Source organism: Hemitrygon akajei, chromosome 4 (genome assembly GCF_048418815.1).
Source record: "Hemitrygon akajei chromosome 4, sHemAka1.3, whole genome shotgun sequence".
Taxonomy (NCBI): domain Eukaryota; kingdom Metazoa; phylum Chordata; class Chondrichthyes; order Myliobatiformes; family Dasyatidae; genus Hemitrygon; species Hemitrygon akajei.
In genome coordinates this window covers 134,791,955-134,819,562 of record NC_133127.1, presented here as the reverse complement: position 1 = coordinate 134,819,562, position 27,608 = coordinate 134,791,955, and the positions used below count along the sequence as shown (strand labels likewise).

The 27,608-nt window shown below is 39.8% G+C and overlaps 1 protein-coding gene across 1 annotated transcript in view; it reads left to right on the top strand.

Annotated features, from left to right (window-relative positions):
• naalad2 (N-acetylated alpha-linked acidic dipeptidase 2) overlaps window positions 1-27,608 on the top strand; it is a 112,697-nt gene that overhangs the window by 27,430 nt on the left and 57,659 nt on the right. Inside the window, exons 4-7 of the mRNA XM_073043352.1 lie at window positions 4,533-4,634; window positions 7,419-7,544; window positions 9,041-9,227; window positions 21,421-21,508. Coding sequence (XP_072899453.1) covers window positions 4,533-4,634; window positions 7,419-7,544; window positions 9,041-9,227; window positions 21,421-21,508 — 503 coding nt within the window. The remainder of the gene's footprint in view (window positions 1-4,532; window positions 4,635-7,418; window positions 7,545-9,040; window positions 9,228-21,420; window positions 21,509-27,608) is intronic.

Genomic DNA, 27,608 nt, shown 5'->3' with positions numbered 1-27,608 from the left:
AAGCATCAAGTTGGATAAGTCGCTGGGACCGGATGAGATGTACCCCAGGCTACTGTGGGAGGCGAGGGAGGAGATTGCTGAGCCTCTGGCGGTGATCTTTGCATCATCAATGGGGACAAGAGAGGTTCCAGAGGATTGAAGGGTTGCAGATGTTGTTCCTTTATTCAAGAAAGGGTGTAGAGATAGTTCAGGAAATTAAAGACCAGTGAGTCTTACCTCAATGGTTGGTAAGTTGATGCAGAAGATTCTGAGAGGCAGGATTTATGAACACTTGGTGAGGTATAATATGATTAGGAGTAGTCAGCATGGCTTTGTCAAGGGCAGGTTGTGCCTTACGAACCTGATTGAATTTTTTGAGGATGTGACTAAACACTGATGGAGGAGGAGCAGTAGATGTAGTGTATATGGATTTCAGCAAGGCATTTGATAAGGTACCTCATGCAAAGCTTATTGAGAAAGTAAGGAGGCATGGGATCCAAGGGGACATTGCTTTGTGGATCCAGAACTGGCTTGCCCACAGAAGGCAAAGAGTGGTCATAGATGGGTCATATTCTGCATGGAGGTCGGTCACCAGTGGAGTGCCTCAGGGATCTGTTCTGGGACCCTTACTCTTCGTGATTTTTATAAATGACCTGAATGAGGAAGTGGAGGGATGGGTTAGTAAGTTTGTTGATGACACAAAGGTTGGAGGTGTTGTGGATAGTGTGGAGGGCTGTCAGAGGTTACAGCGGGACATTGCTAGGATGCAAAACTGGGCTGATAAGTAGCAGATGGAATTCAACCCAGATAAGTGTGAGATGGTTCATTTTGGTAGGTCAAATATGATGGCAGAATATAGTATTAATGGTAAGACTGTGGAGTGTGGAGGATCAGAGGGTTGGGGTCCGAGCCCATATGACGCTCAAAGCAGCTGCGTGGGTTGGCTCTGTGGTTAAGAAGGCGTATAGTGTATTGGCCTTCATCAATCGTGGAATTGAATTTAGGAGCCGAGAGGTAATGTTGCAGCTATATAGGACCCTGGTCAGACCCCAGTTGAGTACTGTGCTCAGTTCTGGTCGCCTCAGTACAGGACGGATGTGAAAGCCATAGAAAGGGTGCAGAGGAGACTTACAAGGATGTTGCCTGGATTGGGGAGCATACCTTATGGGAATAGGTTGAGTGAACTCAGCCTTTTCTCCTTGGAGCGACGGAGGATGAGAGGTGACCTGATAGAGGTGTATAAGATGATGAGAGGCATTGATCGTGTGGATAGTCAGAGGCTTTTTCCCAGGGCTGAAATGGTTGCCACAAGAGGACACAGGTTTAAGGTGCTGGGGAGTAGGTATAGAGGAGAAGTTAGGGGTAAGTTTTTTACTCAGAGATTGGTGAATGTGTTGAATGTGCTGCTGGCAACATTGGTGGAAGCGGATACGATAAGGTCTTTTAAGAGACTTTTGGATAGGTACATGGAGCTTAGAAAAATAGAGGGCGGTAGGTAAGCCTAGTAATTTCTAATGTAGGGACATGTTTGGCACAACCTCGTGGGCTGAAGGGCCTATATTGTGCTGTAGGTTTTCTATGTTTCTAAAACAGTTGACAATGCTTCACGTGTGGCCTGACTAGTGTCTTATAAAAGCTCAGCATCATCTCCTTGCTTTTATATTCTATTCCCCTTGAAATAAATGCAAACATTGCATTTGCCTTCTTTACCACAGATTTAACCTGCAAAGTAACCTTCTGGGAGTCATGATACAATAGGGTCTTTTAAGAGACTTCTGGGTAGGTCTCTGGATAGAAAAATAGAGGGCTTTGGGTAACCCTAGGTAATTTCTAAAGTAAGTACATGTTTGGCATAGCATTGTGGGCCGAAGGACTTGTATTGTGTTGTATGGTTTCTATATTTGTATGCACTAGCATTCCTCAGTCCCTCTGTACCTCTGATGTTTGACCCTTCATCCCATTTAGCTAATAGTCGGCAGTATTGCTCCTTTTAGCACTGTATTCCATCTGCCACTTTTTTGCCCATTCTTCCTGCTGCAATTGCATTGCTTCCTCAGCACTACTTATCCTCCACCTATCTTCATATCATCTGCAAACATTGCCACAAAGCCATGAAATCCATTATCCAACACACACAAAATGCTGCTGGTACGCAGCAGGCCAGGCAGCATCTATAGGAAGAAGATCAGTCGACATTTTGGGCTGAGACCCTTCGTTAGGACTAACTGAAAGAAAATATAGCAAGAGATATGAGAGGGGGAGGGGGAATCCGAAATGATAGAAGACGGAGAAGGCAGGAGAATGAGGTTGAGCAATATGATGGATCAGCCCTGATGGAATGGAGGAGTAGACTCAATGGATCAAATGGCCTAATTCTGTTCCTATGTCTTCTGGACTTATGATCAGCCATGATTTTATTGCGAGGTATTGCAGTCTCAAAGGGCTCAGTGGTGTATTTCTGGGTAAAAATAATATGTATGATGACTTTCATGACATCAAAAGGTGCAAAATACAGGCATGTAGAGTGACCAGAGTGTATGTATAATAAAAGATCACAAGCAGCATTGATTTAAGTAGTTGATGTGTCTTGTGATGAAGTGAAATACTCCGATCACATTGACAGGAACATCACCATGATTTGTGCCATGGGATCTTTGCCTCTACTTGAATAGTTGATCCTGTTCAATATCTGCTCATTTCTTTGCTGGGTTTAATATTCACCTGACAGTAAGTCAAGCAATGCTTCACGAGTACATACTGTCCCAGGCTAAGTTATTGGATCTTGAAATCTTATCTGTAACACCAATAGTTATTATAGCTTTGCTTGTATTACAAAGATGGCACAGTGTAAAATTAAGAATAATATTCAGTGCTACTGTGCTTCTTGAAGTATTTTGAACAGCTTCACACCCTATAAAAAGGAAATAATATACTGTATCTCTGTGAGCCATTTATTAGAGAAGGTAACCATGAGTTCCTGGTTCTCGTGTAGGCTGCTGGAGCTGGAGCCAGATATGGACATTTGTAATGGTGCATGAGGCTACTGGGGAGGGTGTATTTGTTAATCTGCATGTTTTCTTTTTTGCCTTAATTAATTTAATACAGCATAAATTACATTAAAATATTTCTCGTGACAGATTTACTGAAGGATTTTGAATTTGATGATTTGAAATGGTATACTTGTAGTTTTAACAAAGAGCCCTGAAAAATATTTAGATGCTGCCTTACTTGTACACTATTTCCAGCACTTGCAGCATCTGCAGTTTTTTTTTAATTTTTACAACACTTTTGTTTACTGCGGGTGCATTCTAACGATTTGGTACTGCATAGACACAACATACTTTTGTTTAGGTCTTCTGGCATGTGACACATGTCCTGTAGGATTTCCTAGGAATACAATGAATAATTGACACCAAGTGCATGGTTTTCTGTGGCACAAAAGAGAATTGTGAGTGGAGTGGATCTCAGTTACAGAAGGAGGACTCGAATTGTCCAGGTTCTCCACCACCTAATAAAGCTGCATCATGTTGTTCTGATGCTGCAGAGAATGTCAGTGAAGAAATGTCGAGGCTGGGTTCTTAATTTTCCATTTCTTCTAACATCCTTGCTAACTTTCCTGCCTTGTACCTGCTCCTACCTCACCTACTGACTGGATTCTGCTACTTTTCCATAGTCCTCCATAGCCCGTTGGATCTCTTCCCTTTCCTCAACAATATGTGCTGTATGTGTAACAGCACAACGAACAAGAATTATGGAAGGATCTCCCTGAATTCAAAATATTTTGAGATTATAAACTCTTTAAGCACTTAGATAGCTGCAAGTAATTGCAGTTTCAATCATTACAAAATTCACTATTTTGAGTGTTGATAAGTGGCTTCATTAAATTCAATTTTTGCCATTGAAGCACATATGGACACTCCATATCCAAATACCTTTGATAATTTACAGACATCATCAGCTGCCTTTTACCATTGTACAATGGCTCTCTCTGCAAATGATGTTATTTATACAGCTGTCCTTGTCCTGGTTTGTAATGGTCTTGCTGCCCACATTACATCTGATTTGTAAATAGCATTCAAATCCAACAATCTGCTTGCCTCCACTGCAATTGAATATCTCCCTATCGTGTCCCCACAACCACCACCTTACTGTCTTCTAAATCACCCCCGTGCCCCTCCCCTCTGCTCCCCCTCCCCCGAAGCTGCTGACCTCAGTCTGGGTTTACTATTGCAATCACAGCCAGTTCTCAGTCAAAATAAGAGACATGGACGAGGATAATCAGCTATAGAAGATCAGATAAAAATGAGAAATGAGAGGGCATAAGGAAATAAAATAGTTTCCAGTAAGAAGGAAGAGAGGAAGCACTTCAAGCTCTACAACAGAAAGACAGATTAAATAAAGAATGAGCTGAAATTAAACCATATCTGCTACACAGAAACCGAATGTAACTGAGAAAGAAGTGGGAAGAAAAGGAACAAAAAGCAGATCAGTCTTAATTTTGTGCAAATTATATTTAATATGCATAAAGTAACAAATTGCCATTTTATTTTCAGATCTATAATACATCCCTCTTTGAACCACTGCCTCCTGGATATGAACATGTAGAGGACCTGGAACCACCTTTCAATGCCTATTCTCCACCGGGGATGCCAGTGGTAATTTTTTCTTACTGCAGAAGCATCTTGTTGCTGTCTAATGATTTAGAAATAAATTGGGTGCTTTAGAAACTTTGAGTGTCTCAATAGCAATTTAGATTTCTATCAATCCAGATAATTGCTGCTCATAATCATAGTTAATGGAAAGAAGACAATTACATTTTAAATAGAAACAAGAAAAGGTTACAGGGCTGGAGCTAATTCTTTCATTTGTTAAGATGATGGCTGATGTTTGCATCTTTCTGCCCAATCATTTGATTATCCTGTTTTGCAAACAGCTGTTGATCTCATGTTCTTGCACTTTCACAGTTTTTGGGGGAGGGCACGGTTAGATTTTCCAGGAAAATCTAACTTATTTCAGTCAGGACCAGAATAAAGAGTGGGCTAAGTAATGAATAGTAGAACAATTATTTAATGTAGGAATAAACTGCTGCTCTTCGCTGCATTGCATTAATGTCACAATTAATTTAATATTGTGTAGACAGTTTGTGAAAGTGATTGCTTACAATTTACCAAGCCTTCCCAATTTTTCATATCACATTCTAAGCAAATTTAGAGATCTCATTTTCAAATTAAGTAAAATACTGTTAATATGTCTTTTGTTTCAGTTTTTGCTCAGAAACATTAATTTGAAAGCAACAGTGAAATTTGTAGCTTGTGTAACTGAAAGCCGATAGCAATATAACTGTTCAGCTGTTTTCAGTTTTTTGCTGTGTAGTAAAAGCCACAATAGATTGTAAATTTGCTTACAATGTCAAGCTGTATCATTTTTAAACCTTGTCAGAAATCAAATTAAGAAACTCGGCGCTTTTTAATGGAACTGGTCAAATTTACATGAAGTGTCTTGGTCTGCTGCTGAGGACTCTTTCAAAGATTTCACCAAGTACAAATTACTGTAATGATCAGATTAACATTGAAACAAAGTAGAAATGAACTTCGGGTCATTTTATGTAAGCCAATAACTGATGAAGGCTCAGCATTAAGAGGTTTTGCAAAATACTTTTTTATTTTATTTGCAAACCATTGAACTTGTATTCCTCAGAACTATTGAATGAAGTTAGCTCTGCAATAATGTGATTCTGAGTATTCTTAGCTGAATATCTCATTGTTACTGTGATTTGTTTAGCCTGCAATTAATGGAAGATGGGAAAAGGGTTTTTAATTTGAGTGGTTTTGAAAGGCTTTTCTGAACTAATGCACCTTAATCTCTGGCTCATTGAAGTAACAGAGATAAAGCATAAATTTTGGGTTAAGTTACTGACTGGATGATGGACAGAGCCAGACTAAATTTGAAAACTTAAATTGATTTGGAAGAGAATGAAGAGTGATTTGTTTGAACACCAACAGCACAGAATCAGAAACTCTTCAAACATTAGCCAAGATTGCACAGGAGGGCAACTGAATCTCATGAGGCAGCTTAGAAAATAGTGATTTTGGGAGCGATAATTCAGTAAATTACTCTTCCCCGGTAACTTTTCTTACCCCATTCCATCTATTTATTCTTTTACATACCTGCATTGGTATGTGTCTATATCTTCAAGTTGCACCTTTGTTTTTCCTGAGCATTTTTAGGCTAGCCCTTCATTCTTCATGCCTTTAAATTTAAATTCTTGTTGTTCATTATTATTTCCCACAAAGTTCCAGCTGTTCACTCCCCTTTATTGAACCAAAAACTCCTGAGTTGTCTTTATCAGTTGTATATGTGTGTAAAAGAGATGTCTGGGATAAGTCATAAAATAGTTTGTATATAATTTGGTAGAATTTAAAGTCTTTTAAATGCTTTATAATATCATTCACTATTAATAATAATTCAAGATTTTCTCTATCTAAAATGTAGATCAGAGTGATACAGCATGGTAACAGGACCTTTGGCCCATCTTGTTAGTGCCAGCCATGGATTCTCCATTCTAGTCCCAGTTTTCTGTGTTTGGCCCATAACCTCAAAGCTCCTCTATGTCTTTATCTAAATTACTCTTAAATGTTGCAATTTTACTTGCCTCAATCACTTCCTCTGGCAGCTCATGCCAAGTACTCTCCACCTTTTGTGTAAAGAAGTTACTTCTCAGGTCTCTTTTAAATTATTCCCTTCTTATAGCTATGCCTTGTTTTATAGTCCCCCACCCCTGGGGAAGGACTAACCCTCCAGTCTATCTATATCCCCCATGATATAAACTTCTGTGAGATCAGCCCTCTTCTCCTGTGCTCCAGGGTGTATATACATCCAGTGTTGTCAAACTCTCTCTATAACTTGGGCTCTCCAGTCCAGGCAGCATCCACATAAGACTCTTCTGCACCAGCTTGACAATGTCTTTCCCATAATAGGGTGATCAAAACAGTATGCAATACTCTAAATGTAGCCTTACCAAAGACTCATAAAATTGCAACATAAAGTCCCTCTTCTTAAACTCGATGCCGCAACAAAGGCCAACATGCTAAACATGTTTTTCACCATCTTGTCTACTTGGGCGGCCACTTTTAACAAACTTTGCACCTGTGTTCCCAGGTGCCTCAGTTTGCAACACTCATCAGTGCCCTGTCGTTCACTTTATGTGTCCTACCCTCGTTTGTCCAAAATGCATCACCTCATACTTTTCTAGGTTGAAATCCATCAGTCATTCCTAAGCTCATCTCCTTAAGTGATCAAGATCTCTTTGCAATTTATTGTAACCTGCTTTACTATCAACAAAGCCCCCGAATTTAATGTCATCTGCAAATTTGCTATTGCACTTAAAAATGTGTTTTTCTCCATTGTGCTCTCAAGTGATTCATTGTATTTGTGTGCAGGGGGACTTGATCTATGTTAATTATGCTCGTCATGAGGATTTCTCCTGGCTGCAAAAGCAAATGGGCATTGACTTCACTGGGAAGATTGTAATTGCCAGATATGGGAAAATCTTCAGAGGAAACAAGGTAGTGACTCTTCTATCTATGGCCCAAAAATCATTTTTGAAGAAGAAACGTTGATAAGGTGGAATCTTTTTAAACGGTGTGTTTAATAACCAGGCCTCCACATCTTAGAAGTCCTGAATATGAAGTATGAGGATGTTAAGTACTGACACACTTGCAGGTGTATTTTTGCTATTTCAGTTCAGGCACAAATTTATTTTAACAATATAATTGTGCATATTTATAAAGTGTGTGCATTACTTATTGTATCCAGTCACAGGTTTGCACAATTTATATTAAATGTTACAGATTTCCTGTCTGTGGGGGAACTCACTCATGCATGTAATCCACAGATCCCAAACACAACTGAAATTAATGGCAGAAAAGAACCAAAATGTTTTTGTCAGTTTAACTCGCTACGCATCCTACTTTTTTTCTATTATTATTTTACTTTCAATCATCAGTACAAATATATCCAGTCATTTGGAAAGATTTTAAATTCTTTCCTTGATTCTTTGAATATAGTCTCCATTGATAAAGCCAGTATTCATTGTCCATCCCACTTCTTGCTACCTATGGGAACTTGATGTGGTCCTTGAACCATTGTAGGCTATTGAAAGCCATTGGAAATTAAAGGTTTTATTTATTGACTCAACAACAATATTCAGATCAACACTTTTTAAAATTGTCCAATTTTGCCTACCTTTTTCAATCATAGACATTGAAATAATCACCAGTAACTTTAGAAACATATTATATTTGGAAAAAATGAGAATGAATTGTTCTAAAACTATTAATGCTTAAATAAACATGTATTTACTGTACTTAAATTCAGTACATTTAAACCAACAAAATTTAAATAAAAATACAAAGGGTCCATTCTTTCAGTAACCATTTCTTACCATTGGTTTCAACACACGATGCATTGAGACTCAAGAGCACCAGACCCAGCAAGTCAGGCCGAATTTCAACCTGAAGTGACAGTCAGTGATCTGTCCAGATCGAGTCTCAACATGAAACATCAAGTATGCTTTCCCTTCCAGATCCTAAACTGCTAAGTTCTCTAGTTCAAGTCTCACCCGAAGTCGGTCGGAAAAGCCTGCTTGCATGTACCCCATCTATACCCTCATAGTTTTTGTACTTGTGGATCATGAGTCTCCCAAGTGCTTCAAAATTATCAACCAGCACAGCAGTCTGCAGAGTGGGGGTCTGCTGAGTGACGTGTGGACACACTACTCCAGTTGCTACAATGCACATCTTGCTTTTCAATTGCTGAGTACTTCTCTGTTTTCAAATCGCTGCTGATCAGATGGAGATTGTAGCAGATTCCCAATTCCCCTTCCAGCATTGATTGTTCAGAGTTTTAAGACATTTAACATTCCATACTGAAAATCCGGATATTTGAAAATTATAAAAAGGCCTGAACAATTTCTGCCTAAAAGTTTTAAAAAGTTTACTTTAAAATAAAAGAACCTTTTATTTTCAGTTTAAGTTGATGGTATCTTGTTCCAACTTCCTAGGTTAAGAACGCAGTGGAAGCCGGTGCTAAAGGAATCATTCTTTTCTCTGACCCAGCTGATTATGGCGCACCAGGGGTGCTACCTTACCCAAGAGGCTGGAACCTCCCTGAGACTGGTGTTCAGCGTGGAAATGTATTGCTCACGAATGGAGCTGGAGATCCTCTAACTCCTGGATTTCCAGCTAATGGTATATACTACGGCAAGCAATTTTTATCCTTTGAGCAGAGTGTGACAGATCACTTCGGTAACATGTTAAGTCTCTGCTTTATTTTCTTGAAGCAGATTATTTTAATTTAGCCTAGATTGATACCAGTGTATCAATACTTATAAGTCTTCAGGTTTAAAGCATTGCTCTCTGTTCCAATTTGAACAAAAATTGTTTGATACTTGGTTCAAATTTAGCAAAACATTGAAATGAACAATATAAACCAACTTGTAAATTGTTGCAGTCAAGGAATTGAAGGTCTTCCTGCCCCTTCTGTGTTGGTTATGTAAGATGAGTTATTTTAATTCTAGTTGTTGTGACCATTGGAAAGTTACTTTCTGGAAGATTCTGAACAATACCCATCAAAATGGTGAGATTCTTGAACAACTCTTACCTAATGAAGTGGGATTAAAATAGATTGAAATCTCAGACTACGACAGAACAGCAGAAATCACAACATAGAAACAGAGAAAATAGGTGCAGGAGTAGGCCATTCGGCCTACTTCAAGCCTGCACCGCCATTCAGTATGATCATGGCTGATCATCCAACTCAGAACCCTGTACCTGCTTTCTCTCCATACCCCCTGATCCCTTTAGCCACAAGGGCCATATCTAACTCCCTCTTAAATATAGCCAATGAACCGGCCACAACTGTTTGCTGTGGCAGAGAATTTCACAGATTCACCACTCTCTGTGTGAAGAAGTTTTTCCTCATCTCATGTCCTAAAAGGCTTCCCCTTTATCCTTAAACTGTGACCCCTCGTTCTGGACTCCCCCAACATCGGAAACAATCTTCCTGCATCTAGCCTGTCCAATCCCTTTAGAATTTTATACGTTTCAATAAGATCCCCCCTCAATCTTCTAAATTCCAGTGAGTATAAGCCTAGTCGATCCAGTCTTTCTTCATGTGAAAGTCCTGCTATCCCAGGAATCAATCTGGTGAACCTTCTTTGTACTCCCTCTATGGCAAGAATGTTTTTCCTCAGATTAGGGGACCAAAACTGCATACAATACTCCAGCTGTGATCTCACCAAGGCCTTGTACAACTGCAGTAGAACCTCCCTGCGCCTGTACTCGAATCCTCTTGCTATGAATGCTAACATACCATTTGCCTTTTTCACCGCCTGCTGTACCTGCATGCCCACTTTCAATGACTGGTGTACAATGACACCTAGGTCTCATTGTACCTCCCCTTTTCCTAATCGGCCACTATTCAGATAATAATCTGTTTTCCTGTTTTTGCAACCAAAGTGGATAACCTCACATTTATCCACATTAAATTGCATCTGCCATGAATTTGCCCACTTACCTAACCTATCCAAGTCACCCTGCATCCTCCTCACAGCTAACACCGCCGCCCAGCTTTGTGTCATCCGCAAACTTGGAGATGCTGCATTTAATTCCCTCGTCTAAATCATTAATATACTTGTATATTGTAAACAACTGGGGTCCAAGCACTGAGCCTTGCGGTACCCCACTAGTCACTGCCTGCCATTCTGAAAATGTCCTGTTTACTCCCACTCTTTACTTCCTGTCTGCTATCCACATCAATACCATACCCCCAATACTGTGTGCTTTAAGTTTGCACACTAATCTCCTGTGTGGGACCTTGTCAAAAGCCTTTTGAAAATCCAAATATACCACATCCACTGGTTCTCCCCTATCCACTCTACTAGTTACATCTTCAAACAATTTTATAAGATTCGTCAGACATAATTTTCCTTTCACAAATCCATGCTGACTTTGTCCGATGATTTCACCGCTTTCCAAATGTGCTGTTATCACATCTTTGATAACTGACTCTAGCATTTTCCCCACCACCAATGTCAGGCTAAACCAGGTCTATAATTCCCTGGTTTTTCTCTCCCTCCATTTTTAAAAAGTGGGGTTACATTAGCCACCCTCCAATCCTCAGGAGCTAATCCAGAATCTAAGGAGTTTTGAAAAATTATCACTAATGCATCCACTATTTCTTGGGCTACTTCCTTAAGCACTCTGGGATGTGCAGACCATCTGGCCCTGGGGATTTATCTGCCTTTAATCCCTTCAATTTACCTAACACCTCTTCCCTACTAACATGTATTTTCCTCAATTTCTCCATCTCACTAGACACTTGGTCCCCTACTATTTCCGGAAGATTATTTATGTCCTCCTTAGTGAAGACAGAACCAAAGTAGTTATTCAATTGGTCTGCCATGTCCTTGTTCCCCATGATCAATTCACTTGTTTCTGACTGTAAGGGACCTACATTTGTCTTAACCAATCTTTTTCTTTTCACATTATCTATAAAAGCTTTTACAGTCAGTTTTATGTTCCCTGCCAGCTTTCTCTCATAATCATTTTTCCCTTTCCTAATTAATCCCTTTGTCCTCCTCTGCTGGACTCTGAATTTCTCCCAGTCCTCAGGTGTGCTGCTTTTTCTGGCTAATTTATATGTTTCTTCTTTGGACTTGATTCTATCCCTAATTTCCCTTGTCAGCTACGGGTGCACTACCTTCCCTGGTTTATTCTTTTGCCAAACTGGGATGAACAATTGTTGTAGTTCATCCATGCGATCTTTAAATGCTTGCCATTGCATATCCACCGTCAACCCTTTAAGTATCATTTGCCAGTCTATCTTAGCTAGTTCATGTCTCATACCTTCAAAGTTACCCTTCTTTAAGTTCAGAACCTTTGTTTCTGAATTAACTATGTCACTCTCCATCTTAATGAAGTATTCCACCATATTATGGTCACTCTTACCCAAGGGGCCTCGCACGACAAGATTGCTAACTAACCCTTCCTCATTGCTCAATACCCAATCTAGAATGGCCTGCTCTCTATTTGGTTCCTCGACATGTTGGTTCAGAAAACCATCCTGCATACATTCCAAGAAATCCTCTTCCTCAGCACCAATTTGGTTCACCCAATCTATATGTAGATTGAAGACACCCATTATAACTACTGTTCCTTTATTGTACGCATTTCTTATTTCCTGTTTAATGCCATCCCCAACCTCACTACTACTGTTAGGTGGCCTGTACGCAACTCCCACCAGCGTTTTCTGCCCCTTAGTGTTATGCAGCTCTACCCATATCGATTCCACATCCTCCAGGCTAATGTCCTTCATTTCTATTGTGTTAATCTCCTCTCTAACCAGCAATGCTACCCCACCTCCTTTTCTTTCCTGTCTATCTCTCCTGAATATTGAATATCCCTGGATGTTGAGCTCCCATCCTTGGTCACCCTGGAGCCATGTCTCTGTGATCCCAACTATATCATAATCATTAATAACTATCTGCACATTCAATTCATCCACCTTGTTACGAATGCTGCTTGCACTGACACACAAAGCCTTCAGGCTTGTTTTTACAACACTCTTAGCCCTTATACAATTATGTTGAAAAGTGGCCCTTTTTGATTTTTGCCCTGGATTTGCCTGCCTGCCATTTTTACTTTTCACCTTACTACTTTTTGCTTCTACCCTCATTTTACACCCCTCTGTCTCTCTGCACTTGTTCCCATCCTCCTGCCACATTAGTTTAAATCCTCCTGCACAGCAGTAGCAAATGCTCCCCCTAGGACATTGGTTCCAGTCCAGCCCAGGTGCAGACCGTGCTGTTTGTACTGGTTCGACCTACCCCAGAAGGTCCTGTTGTCAAAAATAATAATGGAAGTGATCAGATTTATTTGTTTGGAACTCATGGGGTTGAAATCTATCCATCACATGATTACACAAGATAAATGCAGAGAAGATGGCTCCAGAGCATCACGGCTCATCCTGAAAAACTGAACCCAATCTCCTCCTCCCCCCAACAGAGTTAAATTGCTCCCCTTTTTTTTACAGGGTTCGGTACAATGTTGAACAAAATTTGACTTTCCTGCCATTAACTTTCTCACCTTCCCTCTTTTTCTCCCACAGTCGAGAGGTTCCTCACAAAACATTAGCTCAGTCTATTACATCAAAGAGGACTGGTAGTCATATTTAGCTGCAACAGATCCAATGGTCTTTGGTGGATTGGAACCATTTTAGGAGGATAAATTCACCTCAAATGTAAATTGGTTTATTCTGTCACGTATACTGAGATACAGTGGATTTATTTTCTTTATGCATGGCATCTGTACAGATCAGTGCAATCACATGCGTGCATAGAGGTAGTATCAGAGAAAGCAACGAAACAGAGTAGAATGTTACAGTTACTGAGGGAGTGCAGTGCAGGCAGATAATAAGATGCAAGTTCATAATGAGGTAGATTTCATGGTCAGAAATTTAATTCTTATTGTACTAGGGGATCATTCAATATTCTTGTAACAGCAGGATAGAAGCCGGTGATGAATGCTTTCAAGTCTTTTTTATATCTTTTTGTCTGATCGGAGGGGGAAAGGAGAGAATGTATGGGGTGTGTGGGGTTTTGATTATGTTGGCTGCATACCAAGGTAGTGAGAAATGTAGACAGTGTATGGAAGGGAGGCTGGTTTTCATGATACATTGAGCTGTGTTTACACCTTAGTGCATTTTCTTGGGTGATCACAGGCAGAGCAATTGCCATACTAAGCCAGGATGCATCTGGGTAGGATGATTTCTGTGACACATCTATCAAAGTTGGTGAAGTTCAAATGGGACATGCCAAATTTCTTTAGCCTCCTGAGGAAGTAGAGGTGCTGGTGAGTTTTCTTGGCCATGGCATCTGTGATTGGACCAGGACAGGTTATTGGTGATGATCATTCCTAGAAACCTGAAGCTCTTAACCTTTATGCTGTAGGCATCCCACCCTTCCCTGAAGTCAATGACGAGTTCTTTTGTTTTCCTGACATTGATGGAAAAGTTTTTGTCAAGACATCATGCATCCAGGATCTTTATCTCCTTCCTATACTTTGACTCATTGTTAAGTGAAATTGTGCCCACTACATGTGGTGATATTTGCAAATTTGTAGATGAGTTAGAGCAGAATCTGGCATTTGTGAGTGTACTTGGAGAATGGTACAGGGCAAAGGATGCAGTCCTGTGGGACACCAATGTTGAGGGTAATCCTAGTGGATGTCTTGCTGCCTATCTTTACTGGTTATGGTCTTTTAACTGCAACGTCAAGGATCCAGTTGCAAAGGGAGGTGTTGAGCCCAGATCTAGGAATTTGAACATGGGTTTGGTTGGAATTATAGTATTGAAGGTGGTGCTATAGTCAATAAACAATAGTCTAAAGTATAGTATGTGTTCTTACTGTACAGCTGATCCTGTGATGCGTTTAGGGCCAGAGAATGGCAGTGGGTTGAGGTTTTCTGGGAGGTTGGCGTAAACACATGCCATTAACTGCCTCTCAAAGTGCTTCATGTTGATGGATCAGAGCCACCAGGTGATAGTTGTTGAGGCACATTGCCTTATATAGTATTTCTTCTGTACCTGGATCATAGTGGTCTTATTGAAGCAAATGGAACCTTGGACTGATGTAAGGAGAGACAAAAATGTATGTAAATACTCCCCATCTCCCCCACTTACCCCCAGCTACTTGATCTACATAGAGTCGAAGGACACAGCCAAGGACATCATCTGGGCCAGTTTGCTTTCACTAGAGAATAGACTTGATGTTTGCAGTGGTCACTGTGGGTACAGGTGCACTGAAAGCTGTCATGGAGGGTAGTAACATTCCATTCCCCTTCTGTTCTAAATGTGATAAGCTCATCAGGAAGGGATGTGCTGCCCTCAGCAATGCTGCCTGATTTTATTTTGTAGCCTGTTATGGCATGTAGGCCCTGCTACAACTGATGACTACTCTTGGAATTGACTTTGGATTGGCATTGCTTCTTGGCATCCACAATAGTTTTGCAGACACAGCATCTTGATATCTTGTGTAGGCCAGGGTCAGTTGATTTCAATGTCACAGTTCTGGATTTCAGTGGATCTCCCATTTCATCCATTGTTTCCAGTTTGGCAACACTCAGATTGACCTGTCTTGGTACACATTTTCTCCATACTATCCATGATGGTACTGACATTATCATCCAGGTTGGCACTCCTTTCCCAAAGATCCCAATAATTCCAATGTGCTAACTAATTCTTGTCCCTTAATTCATTCAAGATGGATGACCTCTTCATGGATGTCTTAGAGTTATACAAGCACAGAAACAAGACCTTAGGCCCACCATGTCTACGGCAACCATAATGTACCTATCCACACTGGTCCCTAACCTACTATTCCTCAGTAATTTAAGTAGTCATCCAGATGATGATTTAAGCATTGTAAGAGTATCAGTCTTCACTAATTTCCTAAGTATGCATTCCAGATTGCAAGCATCTTCTGAAAGGAAAATAAGAATTCTTCCTCGTGTCCCCTCTAAAACTCTTCCTCTAAACTCGTACGTTGTGGAATTGGGCACCTCCAAGATGGTTACTTTCTTCTTATCAATGCTATCTATGCTGTTCCTACTTGAATATACCTCTTTAGGTATCCCCCTAAGCCTCCTCCAAGGAAAGCATCCCAGGCAATTTTCTGTGACCTTTTTATTCACCTTCTAGGGTACAATTACATTACTCCTATGGTGTGATGACCAGAACTGCAAACAGTACTCCAGACATGGCTAACCATTGTTATAAAGTTCAACCAGGGCTTCCCTACATATGCCTTCTTTCTCTTAGATTCCAGTGCTGCCACCTTCACAACTTGTACACCTTAGCCCTTTGTTCCTCAATGCTTCCAAAACCACTAGTTTATTGTATATGTCCTTATTTAACCAAAATGTATCACATTACACTCATCAGGATTAAACTTCATCAGCCATAAAGCAAGGAGATAATGCTGAGCCCTTATAAGACAGCAGTCAGGCCGCACGGAGTATTGGCAACAGTTTTGGGCCCCATATCTTGGAAAGGATTTGGAGAGAATTTAGAGGAGGTTCACGAGGATGATTCCATGATTTAAAGTGTTTACATAGGAGTGTTTGGCAGCTTTGGGCTTGTACTCACTGGAATTTAGAAGGATGCAGGGGGATCTTTTTGAAACCTACCAAATGTTGAACTGACTAGATAGGGTGGATGTGGAAAGGATGTTTCCTTTGCTGGGGGTATCCAGAACTAAAGGGCACAGCATCAGAATTGAGGGGCAACCTTTTAGAACAGAGGTAAGGAGGAATATTTTTAGCCAGAGTAGTAAATCTGTGGAATGCTCTGCCACAGACTGCAGTGATGGCCAAGTCTGTGGATATATTCAAAGCAGAAGTTGATAGTTTCCTGATTGGTCGGGGCATCAAAGGATATGGCAAGAAGGCAGGGTTATAGGGCTCAGTGGGATCTGGGATCAGCCAAGGTGGAATGGTGGAGCAGGCTTGATGGACTGAATAGCCTGATTCTGCTCTGTCTTATGGTCTAAACTTACAAGTAGGTCACTGCCACTCTGTAACTAAGATTATACTTTTTTTTTTATCAACAGCAGTTTTTCATATTTAACAGAAGGATGACCAGAATGAGAGTAAGACTGATCAGGAATGAAAGAGGAAGTGTTTGTGTGGAGTCAATGGTGGTGGGGAGGGCCATAATGGATACTTGGCTTCAGTATTTACCTGTGAGAGGGACCTTGATGAATGTGAGGACTACGTAAAACTGGCTGATATACTGGAACATAGTGATGTTTAAAACAGTATGTTCTCAAACTTTTGAAAAACTTTATGATAGATAATGCTTGGAATGGATATGCAGTATCCCACGTTACTACAGCAATTGAGGGAAGAGATTGCTGAACCTTTGGTAATGATCTCTACATCTTAACTGAGCACAGGAATTGTACCAGAAGATTGGTGGCATATGTTATTCCTTTGTTCAAGAAACTGGGATCTATAGATGAGTGAGCTTGCATTAATGTGGGCAAATTGTTGGAGAAGATTCTTAAAGTCAGGAGTTACGAACATTTACAGAACCAATTAGGATTAGTCAGCATGCCTTTGTGAAGAGCAGGTTGTACCTCTTGAGTTCTTCAAGGAAGTGCCAAAACAAATTGATGAAGGTAGAGCAGTGAATGGAGTGTATGGATTTTAGAAAAAGAATTTGACAAGGTTCCCCATCATAGACTCATTCAAAAAGTCAGGGGGTACGAGAACTTTGGTTGAGTGGATTCAGAATTGGCTTGCCCACAGAAGTCAGAACATTTTAGTATATTGAAAGTATTCTGCCTGGAGTTTGGTAACCAATGGTGTTCTGCAGGGATCTATTCTGGTACCCCTGCTCTCTGTGACTTTGATAAATGACTTGGATGAGGAAATGGAAAGTGTATTAGTAAGTCTACAAATGATACGAAGGTTGGTGGTGTTGTGGATAGTGTAGATCTTTGTTGAAGGGTAAAGCAGGATATTGATATGACGCAGAGCTGGGCAGAGAAGTGGCAGATGGAGTTCAATCCAGTAAAGTGTGAAGTGATACACTTTGGAAGGCTGAAGTTGAAGACAGAGTACAGGGTTAATGGCAGGACTCAGCAGTGCAGAGAAGTAGGGATCTTGTCCACATCCATAGATACTGTAAAGTTGCTATGCACTGTAAATTGACTAGATGGCCAGGAAGGCACATGGTGTATTGGCCTGCATTAGCCAGGGGATTGAATTCAAGAGTTGCAAGGTAATGTTGTCGCTCTCTAAAATTCTGATTAGGCCACACTTGGAGAATTGTGTTCAGCTCTGGTCACCTCATTTTAGATAGGAAGGATGTGGAAGTTTTAGACAGAGGACAGGGATTAACCAGGTGCTGCATGAACTGGAAAGCATGTTTTATGAGGGTAGGTTGAGCGACCTAAAGCTTTTCTCTTTGGGCAGAAGGAGGATGAAAAGTTCTTTTGTAGAGTTGTGTAAGATGATAAGAGGCATAGATAGAGTGGACAACCATCACTATTTTCCCAAGGTTTAATATGAGTAAACGTAATTTTAAAAGGTGGTCTGAAGGAACGTATAGGAGGGATATCAGAGGTAGGATTTTTACGGAGTTGTGGATGCATGGAATGTGCTTCCAAGGGTTGTCATAGAAGCAACTACATTAGGGGCATTTATGAGACTCTCAGACAAATGGATGAAAGAAAAAATGGAGATTTATGTGGGAGGGAAGTTAGATTGAAGCAAGTTAAAAGTTTAGCCTGTACTATACTGTACTGCTGTGTTCTATCTAGAGGTGATGAGGGTGAGCATGGAAGACCTAATACAAAGTTTTCTCTAATAGCATGGAAGGTAATTGGTTATAGAATACTGGACAATCAGTCATTGTAATAACATTTAAAATTGTATCTGCTTCAGATAAATACACCAAAGAGCATTGGTGAACAAATTTTGCTGAAGATGTACTACTCAAGCACTATTTCTAGCTCTATCCATCACTTTAATGATTGAGTGTGAGCTGCTAGAATAGCAATTATATGCATTGAATTTTGCAGATAGGAAATCTCTGGTCAATTTTCCACAAAGTTAGATGCAAGAGTAATAGTAATCCAGAAGTGACAATTCTATTTTAAGAAATTTATGTTACCAGTTAGTTTCATCACTGGGTAGATGCTGGATTGCTGTATAAACCCGATTTATTTATCAAAGTGAAATACATTGTTTGCGCTGAGGATGTGCCCAGAGCAGCCCTTGAGTGTTGCATATGCCCACAATGATTAGTCGGAGGGGTTGTGCTCCAGTAACAGGTATGAGGAGGAACCTGAGAACTGTTGTCTGGTCTCTGTAAGGTGGAGTTCTGTGTACCAGACCACAACAGCACCACCCTTGTTTGTGGGTTTGATGAGGTGAGGATGGAGTGCGTGAGGGACGTCGTTAACTCAGGGAGGTTGAATATCTGCAAAGACCATTGGAGGCTAGAGATGGCCTGGTCTGAGGCTGGAAGTGTGAGTGTGAGTAAGTAAAGGGGCTTGTTTTGCTCCTGTTGCTTTGCTGCTTTGCTGCTTGTTGTGTTCTGTGTTGTTCTGCCGAACTCTATTGGCATCAGAACGTGTAGTGACCCTTGTGGGCTGCCCCCAGCACACGCTTGGACTGTGTTGGCTGTCAACACGTGCCACTTTTCGATGTACATGTGATAAATAAATGAATCTGAAGTTGCAACAGCTGTAGGGAATTTAAAGGTGAAAAGATGGTATAAGGCCAAATGTGGGTATCCAAGAGGAAAGGAGATGGTGAGAAAAGCTCATCTATTAAGTCTAGAGATGGGTAATGACTCCTTGCGAATGGACTTGGAACACGTTGAGGTGTGGGTACATGGGCTGAGGCTGGGCCAAAGTATGGGCTCAGAAAAAGGTAATCAGAGGGAGAGCGTAGGAAGCCAGAGTGGGATGCTGAGGGAAAGGGTACCTTGGGCAGAAGAGAAGGGGAAAGGGTGGTGTTGGGGCTTGTGGTCAGATGTAAGGTCAGAGGAGGATGGATGTTATGGTGAGAATGGCAGAGGGGAAGAAGGACAGGGTCCCTGCGGAGCATTGGTAACGTGGAGCTGGGCAAGGTTTTAATCTTCTGTTAAGAACTGCTTATTGAAAGAGTAAATCCACCAGAGAATGGACTCTGGTGCATTAAAGATTAATGTAAGTGAGTGTTTTTTCTTCAGGATAGGCTTGGTGGGCCAAAGGCCTGTTTCTGTCTTGTATACCCATGAATTTATATTAAAAGAAGCTACTGTTTTTACCAAAGTAAGGTGATAATGATTGAAGATGTACGAAGATTAAAATCTTGCATGGAGATAAAGACAGATTTTATAAGCGACAGATTTATCTGTTGGCAAAAATCACATTTCCTTCTTTTGAAGCAACAATATTGACACTAGAGATATGAATGTTACAATGCTTCCTACCTGAACATTTACTGCCATGTCTATTATGAACAAGTACCATATGTAGAATTTCCAGGCCAGTTGAACAGTAGAGGTCGTAATACATATGGACTGCTCTTCCAGCGTGGAGATGCTTTGGAACAAATGAAGGAAAAGAAAACAAATTGCTGATCATAGCAAGAAATATGAATTTAAAATAATTACTTAAGAATGCAAGAAATTAAATAGGAAATAAAGCACATTAAAAACCAGCCATGTATGGCATCTTGATTTAAGGTGATAGTGAAAGTGGTGTACTTGATGAATGTGTATTTTCAGGATATATATGACAACGTAATATAAATGATTTTGAAGCAGAATTGATTTTAAAGGTAATAGTTGAATGGTAGTAGAATGGCTACAAAAGTAATTAAGGGACAGGGAGTAGAGAGGTGTGATATCAGATTGGAGGAACATAAAGAAGTCCTCCAGGGATTGGCACTAGCACTAAACTTTCTGGATAATTACCTAGACTGGAGTATTGAGGTAATCATATTGAAATATGCAGATAACAGATTAACTGAAAGCATGGTAAACCCTGAGGAGAATATTATCTGGTTCTGGGGAGGTAAAGATTGAGGAAATAGGCATTTGAAGAGGAACACTAACTTCAGTTGAAAAACAGAATTTTAAAGAGGATGCAAGAAAAGCCTGGAGGTGCGTGATTGCGGACACTTGTGATGCACCATCAATAACTCTCGGAGACGGGAGGTGAACGATAGGCTTTTATTAGCAGCAAAATGGAGCACGGCATCTCGGAGACTGAGGGAGGAGCAGTGCCTCCAATCGCCTTTATACAGGGGTCTGTGGGAGGAGCCACAGGAGCAGTCAGCAGAGGGGCGTGTCCAGACAGGTATACATAGTTTACCACAACTTGTTAGGGCGTTCAACTTTAACATGCCTACTCTGCCGTTCAGTCAGATCATAGCGGATCTTTTAACTCAGCACCACTTTCCTGCATGAACACCATATCACTTGATTCCCCTAATATCCAGAATCCATTAATTTTCTAAACTTGATTATTTTTTAATGCAAATGAAATCAAGAATGTAAACTTAAAGTTGACAAAATCATATTAAAATATTTAGTTTTCCCTTTGGTTTGAATCCACTTGAAGTCCTTTCTTTAAAAGTCTTTTGGATAAGAATTTGTCAACCTCCTTGTATAATAATGGAAACCGCGGCTGTTGCTATTTGTATGATTGATTTGAAGTATGTTATCATTGAGAACTTTATGTAAAAATGGATGCTTAAGAAATCACAAAAATATTTCCATTGTCAATAATAAATTGCTGAAAATGAACTCAATGTAGATTCATGCTTTTTGAAACTAAAAGTTTTTCTTATAATAGATTTGATTCTTTCCCCACCTCCCCCACAGAATATGCCTTCAGATTGGATGAAGCTGTTGGTCTTCCAAACATCCCTGTTCATCCTATCAGCTATCGAGATGCAGAAAAGTTGTTGCAGTAAGTTCTCTGAAAATTCTTATAAATTTGGTTTCAAATTTTCACTATAAGGATAGGATTTTAGCTAATGGATTTCCCGGTTAATAGAGTTAATCATGACACCAATAGGTATTTTTGTCATTCAGATATTGCTTTATCTATATCAGTAGCAACCAATGCATGTAATTGTAAAATAACTGAACAATGTTTTTACATGCCTCTAAGCAATTTGTACTAACTATTGTATCCATCGAAATCAAATTTTGTCTCAAAGTATGTTCCAAAGCTACGAGAGATGCTGTCGTTGACATCTTTTTCTTTTCTTTTCAAATGTTTTTATTATTATTATCCAAAACAACAAGAGTACATCAAAGTAGGTAACACTTACAATGTCTCAAAGGAAAAGAAAACAGTGTTTTAAAGATTGAAAAATATGGTGACACAAAAAAAAGAAAAAAAAACTTACTAAAGCAAAGTGAGAGGAAAAATAAAGAACCCATTAGGTGTTCAACCACGGAGTCATGCGTCATACAAAAAACTTCTAATGATAAACATCAAACCGCCAGCAAAAAAATATTGTACCAAAATTTATAATTAGATCGTGGAGGAAATCTATCAATTAACTGAAATGGTAGTAACGAGCAAACGAACCCCATCTTTTCTCAAAATCAAACATAGGTTTGACTTCTAATTTTCTCCAAACTAAGACATAACATCACTTGAGAGAACCATTGTGACAGAGTGGGAGCCGACGTATCCTTCCACTTCAACAGATTGGCCCTCTTTGCTATCAATGTAACAAACGCAATAACATGTTTGTTATGTTGGTCAGATAAAGAAATACCGCGGATATTTTGAGGAGTTATTCCAAGGAGCACAGTTAATTTGTTAGGTTGTAAATTAATTTTAAGTGCTTTAGAAATTGTAGAAAAGGCTGACTTCCAAAACTGTTCCAGTATAGAACAAGACCAAAACATGTGTCAGTGTAGCTGTCTCAGTTTTACATCAATCACAATAACTATCAACATTAGGAAAGATTTTAGACAATCTCTCCTTTGTCAAATAGTAACAATTTTAAATTGAATCAGTGAATGACTAGCACAAATCGAAGAAGAGTTAACTAACTTCAGAATCCGCATCCAGTCCTCTTGTCATAAAAGTCAAATTAAGTTCCTTTTCCCAATCTTTTTTAATCTTAAATAAAGGATGTTTATCCCATTGTAATAATAAATTATAAATTCTTCTGATGGAACCCTTCATCAAAGGGTTCATACTCGTAATAGTATCTAACAGGTTGGCATCCAATATGTAAAGAAAATTACTTAAATATTTTTGTAAGAAATGTCTAACTTGAAGGTATTGTATAAGGTGTGAATATGAAAGAGAATATTTATCAACTAATTGTTCAAATGACATTAGTCTATCTTCTTTAAATAGATCCAAAGAAGAATTAATACCTTTATTTTACCAAAGTAAAAAAAATCGATCACTCAAAGAAGGCTTAAATAATAATTTCAATAAATTAAACTACAAAGTTTAAATTTTTTAAGATTGAAAAAATTACAGAACTGGAGCCAAATTTGAAAAGAATACTTAATCACAGGGTATAAATTTAGATTAGCAACTTTAGCTAATTGTATAGGTAGAGCAGCTCCCAATAACGAGGTTAGATAAAACTGTTTCACAGCTTTCAATTCCAAATCTACCCAAATTGGCTGCTCATTCTTATCAACCCAGTGTAACCAAAAGGACATATATTGCATATTAACAACCCAGTAATACATTCTTAAATTAGGCAAAGCAAGACCTCCATCCTTTTTCAATTTTTGTAAGTGATATTTACTAATTCTTGGTCTTTTATCATTCCAAATAAAAGATGAGATAATAGAATCAATTCGATCAAAAGAACTCCTTAGTCAAAAAAACAGGGATATTCTGAAATAAATATAAAAATTTTGGTAAAATCTTTTTTTTCATATTTTTTTCTATAGAGATATCTAGGTTTTTGTTTTGCAGACACGAAAAGAATTCATGCAAGTTCAGAAGTTTTTCAAGTAGCCTACCTGGGTCATACTTGCAACTGGAAATTGAGTGTTGTAGTTCTCTGAATTGCATCATGCTAACACTTCAAATGATGATATTCTTTGGGGTGTCTTAACATCCATCAAAGCTATCAGATAAATGAGCATTCTTTTTGTATTTTATTTCTTCGTGAAATCACTTTGAGTATATAATCATGCCCGCTGATAGACATTGATGATAAACAGTTGATGAAAAAAGACAGGAGATGGCCTTGACCATATGCAGATTTTGTTAAATTTATTTATGGAATGTAACACTGACAGAGCCAGCTTTTAGCAACCAATCCCTATGATCTCAAACTATCTGGAAGCTGTTCAGGGTCAGAGTGCATGAAATATTATGATTAATCCTAACTGACTGAGTCTGCCAGAAAGTACAGAAGCCATGTACAGATGTGGCACTTTTCAAGCCAAGAATGTTAAATATTTTCAAGGAGGCTTTCAGAACAACTTTGAAGTGTTTCATCTGAGCTCCTACTAATCTCTTGTCATGGTAGAAACCTGGCATTGAAGTAATACAGACTGCCTAGATATTGATAACTTGTACTTTGGTTATGATAATGCCAGTGAGTGTCAAAAGTGGATGGTTAGAGTGTCTTTGGATGCCAGGAATTTGGGTAACTCAAATGCTGTTTGCCTCTTATCAGCTGATTCTTTAATATTACTATTTGGGTTTTAGTGAACCTAATTCTACAATTGTCAATAAATGCCCCCATTTCTGAACTTTAGGATGGAAGGTTATTAATTAGCCAGCAGAAGAGTACTGGGCCTTGGACACTGTCCCTAAGAAACTCCCTGCAGAAATCTTTTGAGGCTGAAATGGACTGGGGTTCATTTTTCTGCACTTGATTAAATACTACAGTACCTTGATGCTCAGAGCAATCACTCCCACCTTGCTTTAGAAATACAGCTCTTTTTACATGTTTACACCCAGTCGCAACATCGTATGAAGCTAAGTGTTCCCATGAAACCAAAACTGAGCATTAGTAAGTATCACTTAACATCATGGTCAATGACACAATCCATGGCCTTGGACCGTAATTAGATGGATCTTGTTTGCCTTGTTATTATCTTTTGATTTCACATACACAGGCATTGTCAAAAGTGCTGGGGCAATATAAATGATTAATTTCCAATCTTTCAAGATGAGAATATTTCATTATGGATCAAAAATAGTTCCTTAACTCCAGCATACAGTGGGTGAAGTAGCAGACTTGGAGATATCATGTCTCACGTCAGCTTGGCAATATCAAGAAGACTTGGGTAGATGCTAAAGTGCTAAGAAGGAGCAAAAGAAACATCAGGACAAAAGGGATAAAGTGAGACTAAGCTGGTAGTTAACATAAAAGGGATTCCAAAGATGTAAAAGAGAGGAGATGCCAGCCAATCAGGATCAAAATGGAGGCCTTCTGGTAAAGGGCAAAGGTCCTAAATGAGAGTCTGTTTTTCTGGGATAAAGAGCTTGTCAAAGTCACAGTAAGCAGAATATATTGGGATACTAAATACGGATAAGGAGGAAATGCTAGCAAGTGTAGAGTCAGTTTCAATGTCATCTCCTCTTAGGCAGAAGAAGACTTGCCACAGGTGGGGTGGGAGGTGTAATGGGCTGGTTTGATCAGACCCAACAATTCGAGTGTCCAGGAGATGTAATAAGTGACAAGCACAACAAAGTAACTTAAGCCTAATTTATTACAATAAAATAGAAAGCTCAAATAAACCACACAAAACATAGCAAGTCACAAACATTTCTGGGTTCACAATCTTTGTCACCACCTAATTGTTGCTGTTGGGGAAACTTTGATTTCTGATTCACTCGTGAAACCCCTGGGCCCTGGACACTGATTGCGATCCCGTTCTGGGTAAAATCCAAAGAAAATATGAAAAAGCAGCCCAATATATTTACAAGCTTCACAAGGCAGACACTCAGAAACAGACAAACTCTTTGGTCTTTTGTCTCCATACAGCCTGTTTTTTTTTCCAAATGCTTCCTGTGTCCATTAATGCAGTCCTTATAAATTAATTAGACATTTTAATGGTCACTGCTTGTTAGCACATAGCACGCAACGTTCCCAGTGTCCAGACACATAACATTCCTTGACCTTACAGAAGGGCATTAATGTTTCCATACAGTATAAGCGATAAGTCCGAAGAAAGAATCCAGCTACAAACAGACATTTAGTCTCTAATAGATCTACAATGTTTACTCTACAGACCTCATGCTGTGAGTTAAGTTGTCATTTGACCTGACAAACATTCATTCATTGTTTTACAAAATCTAATATGACACAGGATGTGGTGTGCTCCTTCCACTGCTTTTGCTGGCCTTGGACATGCAGTTTTCAGTGCCCATCCGAAAAGTTCCTTCTCTATTTTGATCATAGTTTATCAGCCAAAAATTTGCACGCATTGATTCAGATTTCGATTGGTTTATTGTCATGTACACCAGAGTGCAATAAAATTCCTTGTTTGCATAAAACTCTGAGTATGCACTATGCATGGTACTACTAGATACAACAATAATAAATACAGTGATGGGTGCAAAGTGTTGGAATGGTGTAAAGTACATTACTGCAAACTGATGTAGTGCAAAAACAAGTACTAAAGTGACAGTAACTGAGAAAGGTAAAATTAAGGATTGGAGAACATGGCAGTACTACCAGAATAGGGAAGTGAAAGAGATGATTGGTTCAGAGGTCTGATAGCAGTGATGAAAAAGATGTTCATGAGTCAGGTTGTCCAGGTTTTCAAATCCATGTATCTTGTCCTAGAATTTAGAAGAGAGTAAAGGGAATTTCCAGGGGAAATCTCCATCTACAACAGGATCCCACCAACAAGCACATCTTCTCTCCCCTGCCCCACCTCCACTTTCTGCTTTCCGCAGGGATCACTCCCTATGCAACTCCCTTGTCCATTCATCACTCCCCACTGATCTCCCTCCTAGCACTTATCCTTGCAAGCGGAACAAGTGCTACACCTGCCCTTACACTGTCTCCCTCACCACCATTCAGGTCCATAAATGGTCCTTCCAGGTGAGGCAACACTTCACCTGTGAGTCTGTTGGGTCATATACTGTGTCTGGTGCTCCAGGTGTGGCCTTCTGTGTATTGATGAGACCTGACATAGATTGGGAGACTGCTTCGATGAGCACCTATGCTCTGTCCACCAGAAAAAGCAGGATCTCGCAGTGGCCACCCATTTTAATTCCACTTCCTATTCCTATTCCAACATGTCTATCCATGGCCTCCTCCACTGTCATGATGAAGCCACACTCATGTTGGAAGAACAACACCTTATATTTTGTCTTGGTATCCTCCAATCTGATGGCATGAACATGAATTTCTCAAACTTCTGGTAATGCCCACCCCCTTTTTCCCTCTCTCATCTTATATCCTTGCCCGCCCATTGCCTCCCTTTCATGTTCCTCCCCCTTTACTTTCTTCCACAGCCTTCTGTCCTCTTCTATCAGATTCCCCCTTCTCCAGCCCTATATCTTTCACCGATCAACTTCCCAGCTCTTTACTTCATTTCTCCCCCTCAGGTTTCACCTATCACCTTGTGTTTCTCTCTCCCCTCCCCCCATCTTTTAAATCTATTCCTCAGCTTTTTTCTCCATTCCTGCTGAAGGGTCTCAGCCCGAAATGTCAACTGTACTCTTTACTATAGATGCTGCCTGGCCTGCTGAGCTCGTTCAGCATTTTGTGTATGTTGCTAGGATTTCCAGCATCTGCAGATTTTCTTTTGTTTGGAATTTCCAGGGTGGCTGCTTCTCAACTCCAGTGATCTGGTGTTGATTTTGATGTCCAGCGCTGGCTGTGGGGTGTCTGCACCACCAGGTGACTGTGGGTTTCCCTTTGACACTTTTCTTCTAAGTCCCAAACATGTGCTAGTTGATTGGCAGATTGACCCTAGTGCAGGTGAACTGTTTTGTTGTAATGAAGTTAATCAAATTGCTCATGCTTTGAGGTGTCTGAAATGAGGAGTGCATGACTCAGAAGTTTGTAGAAGGGCAGTAATTATGCCAGGTTTGAGGTCTTATTCTT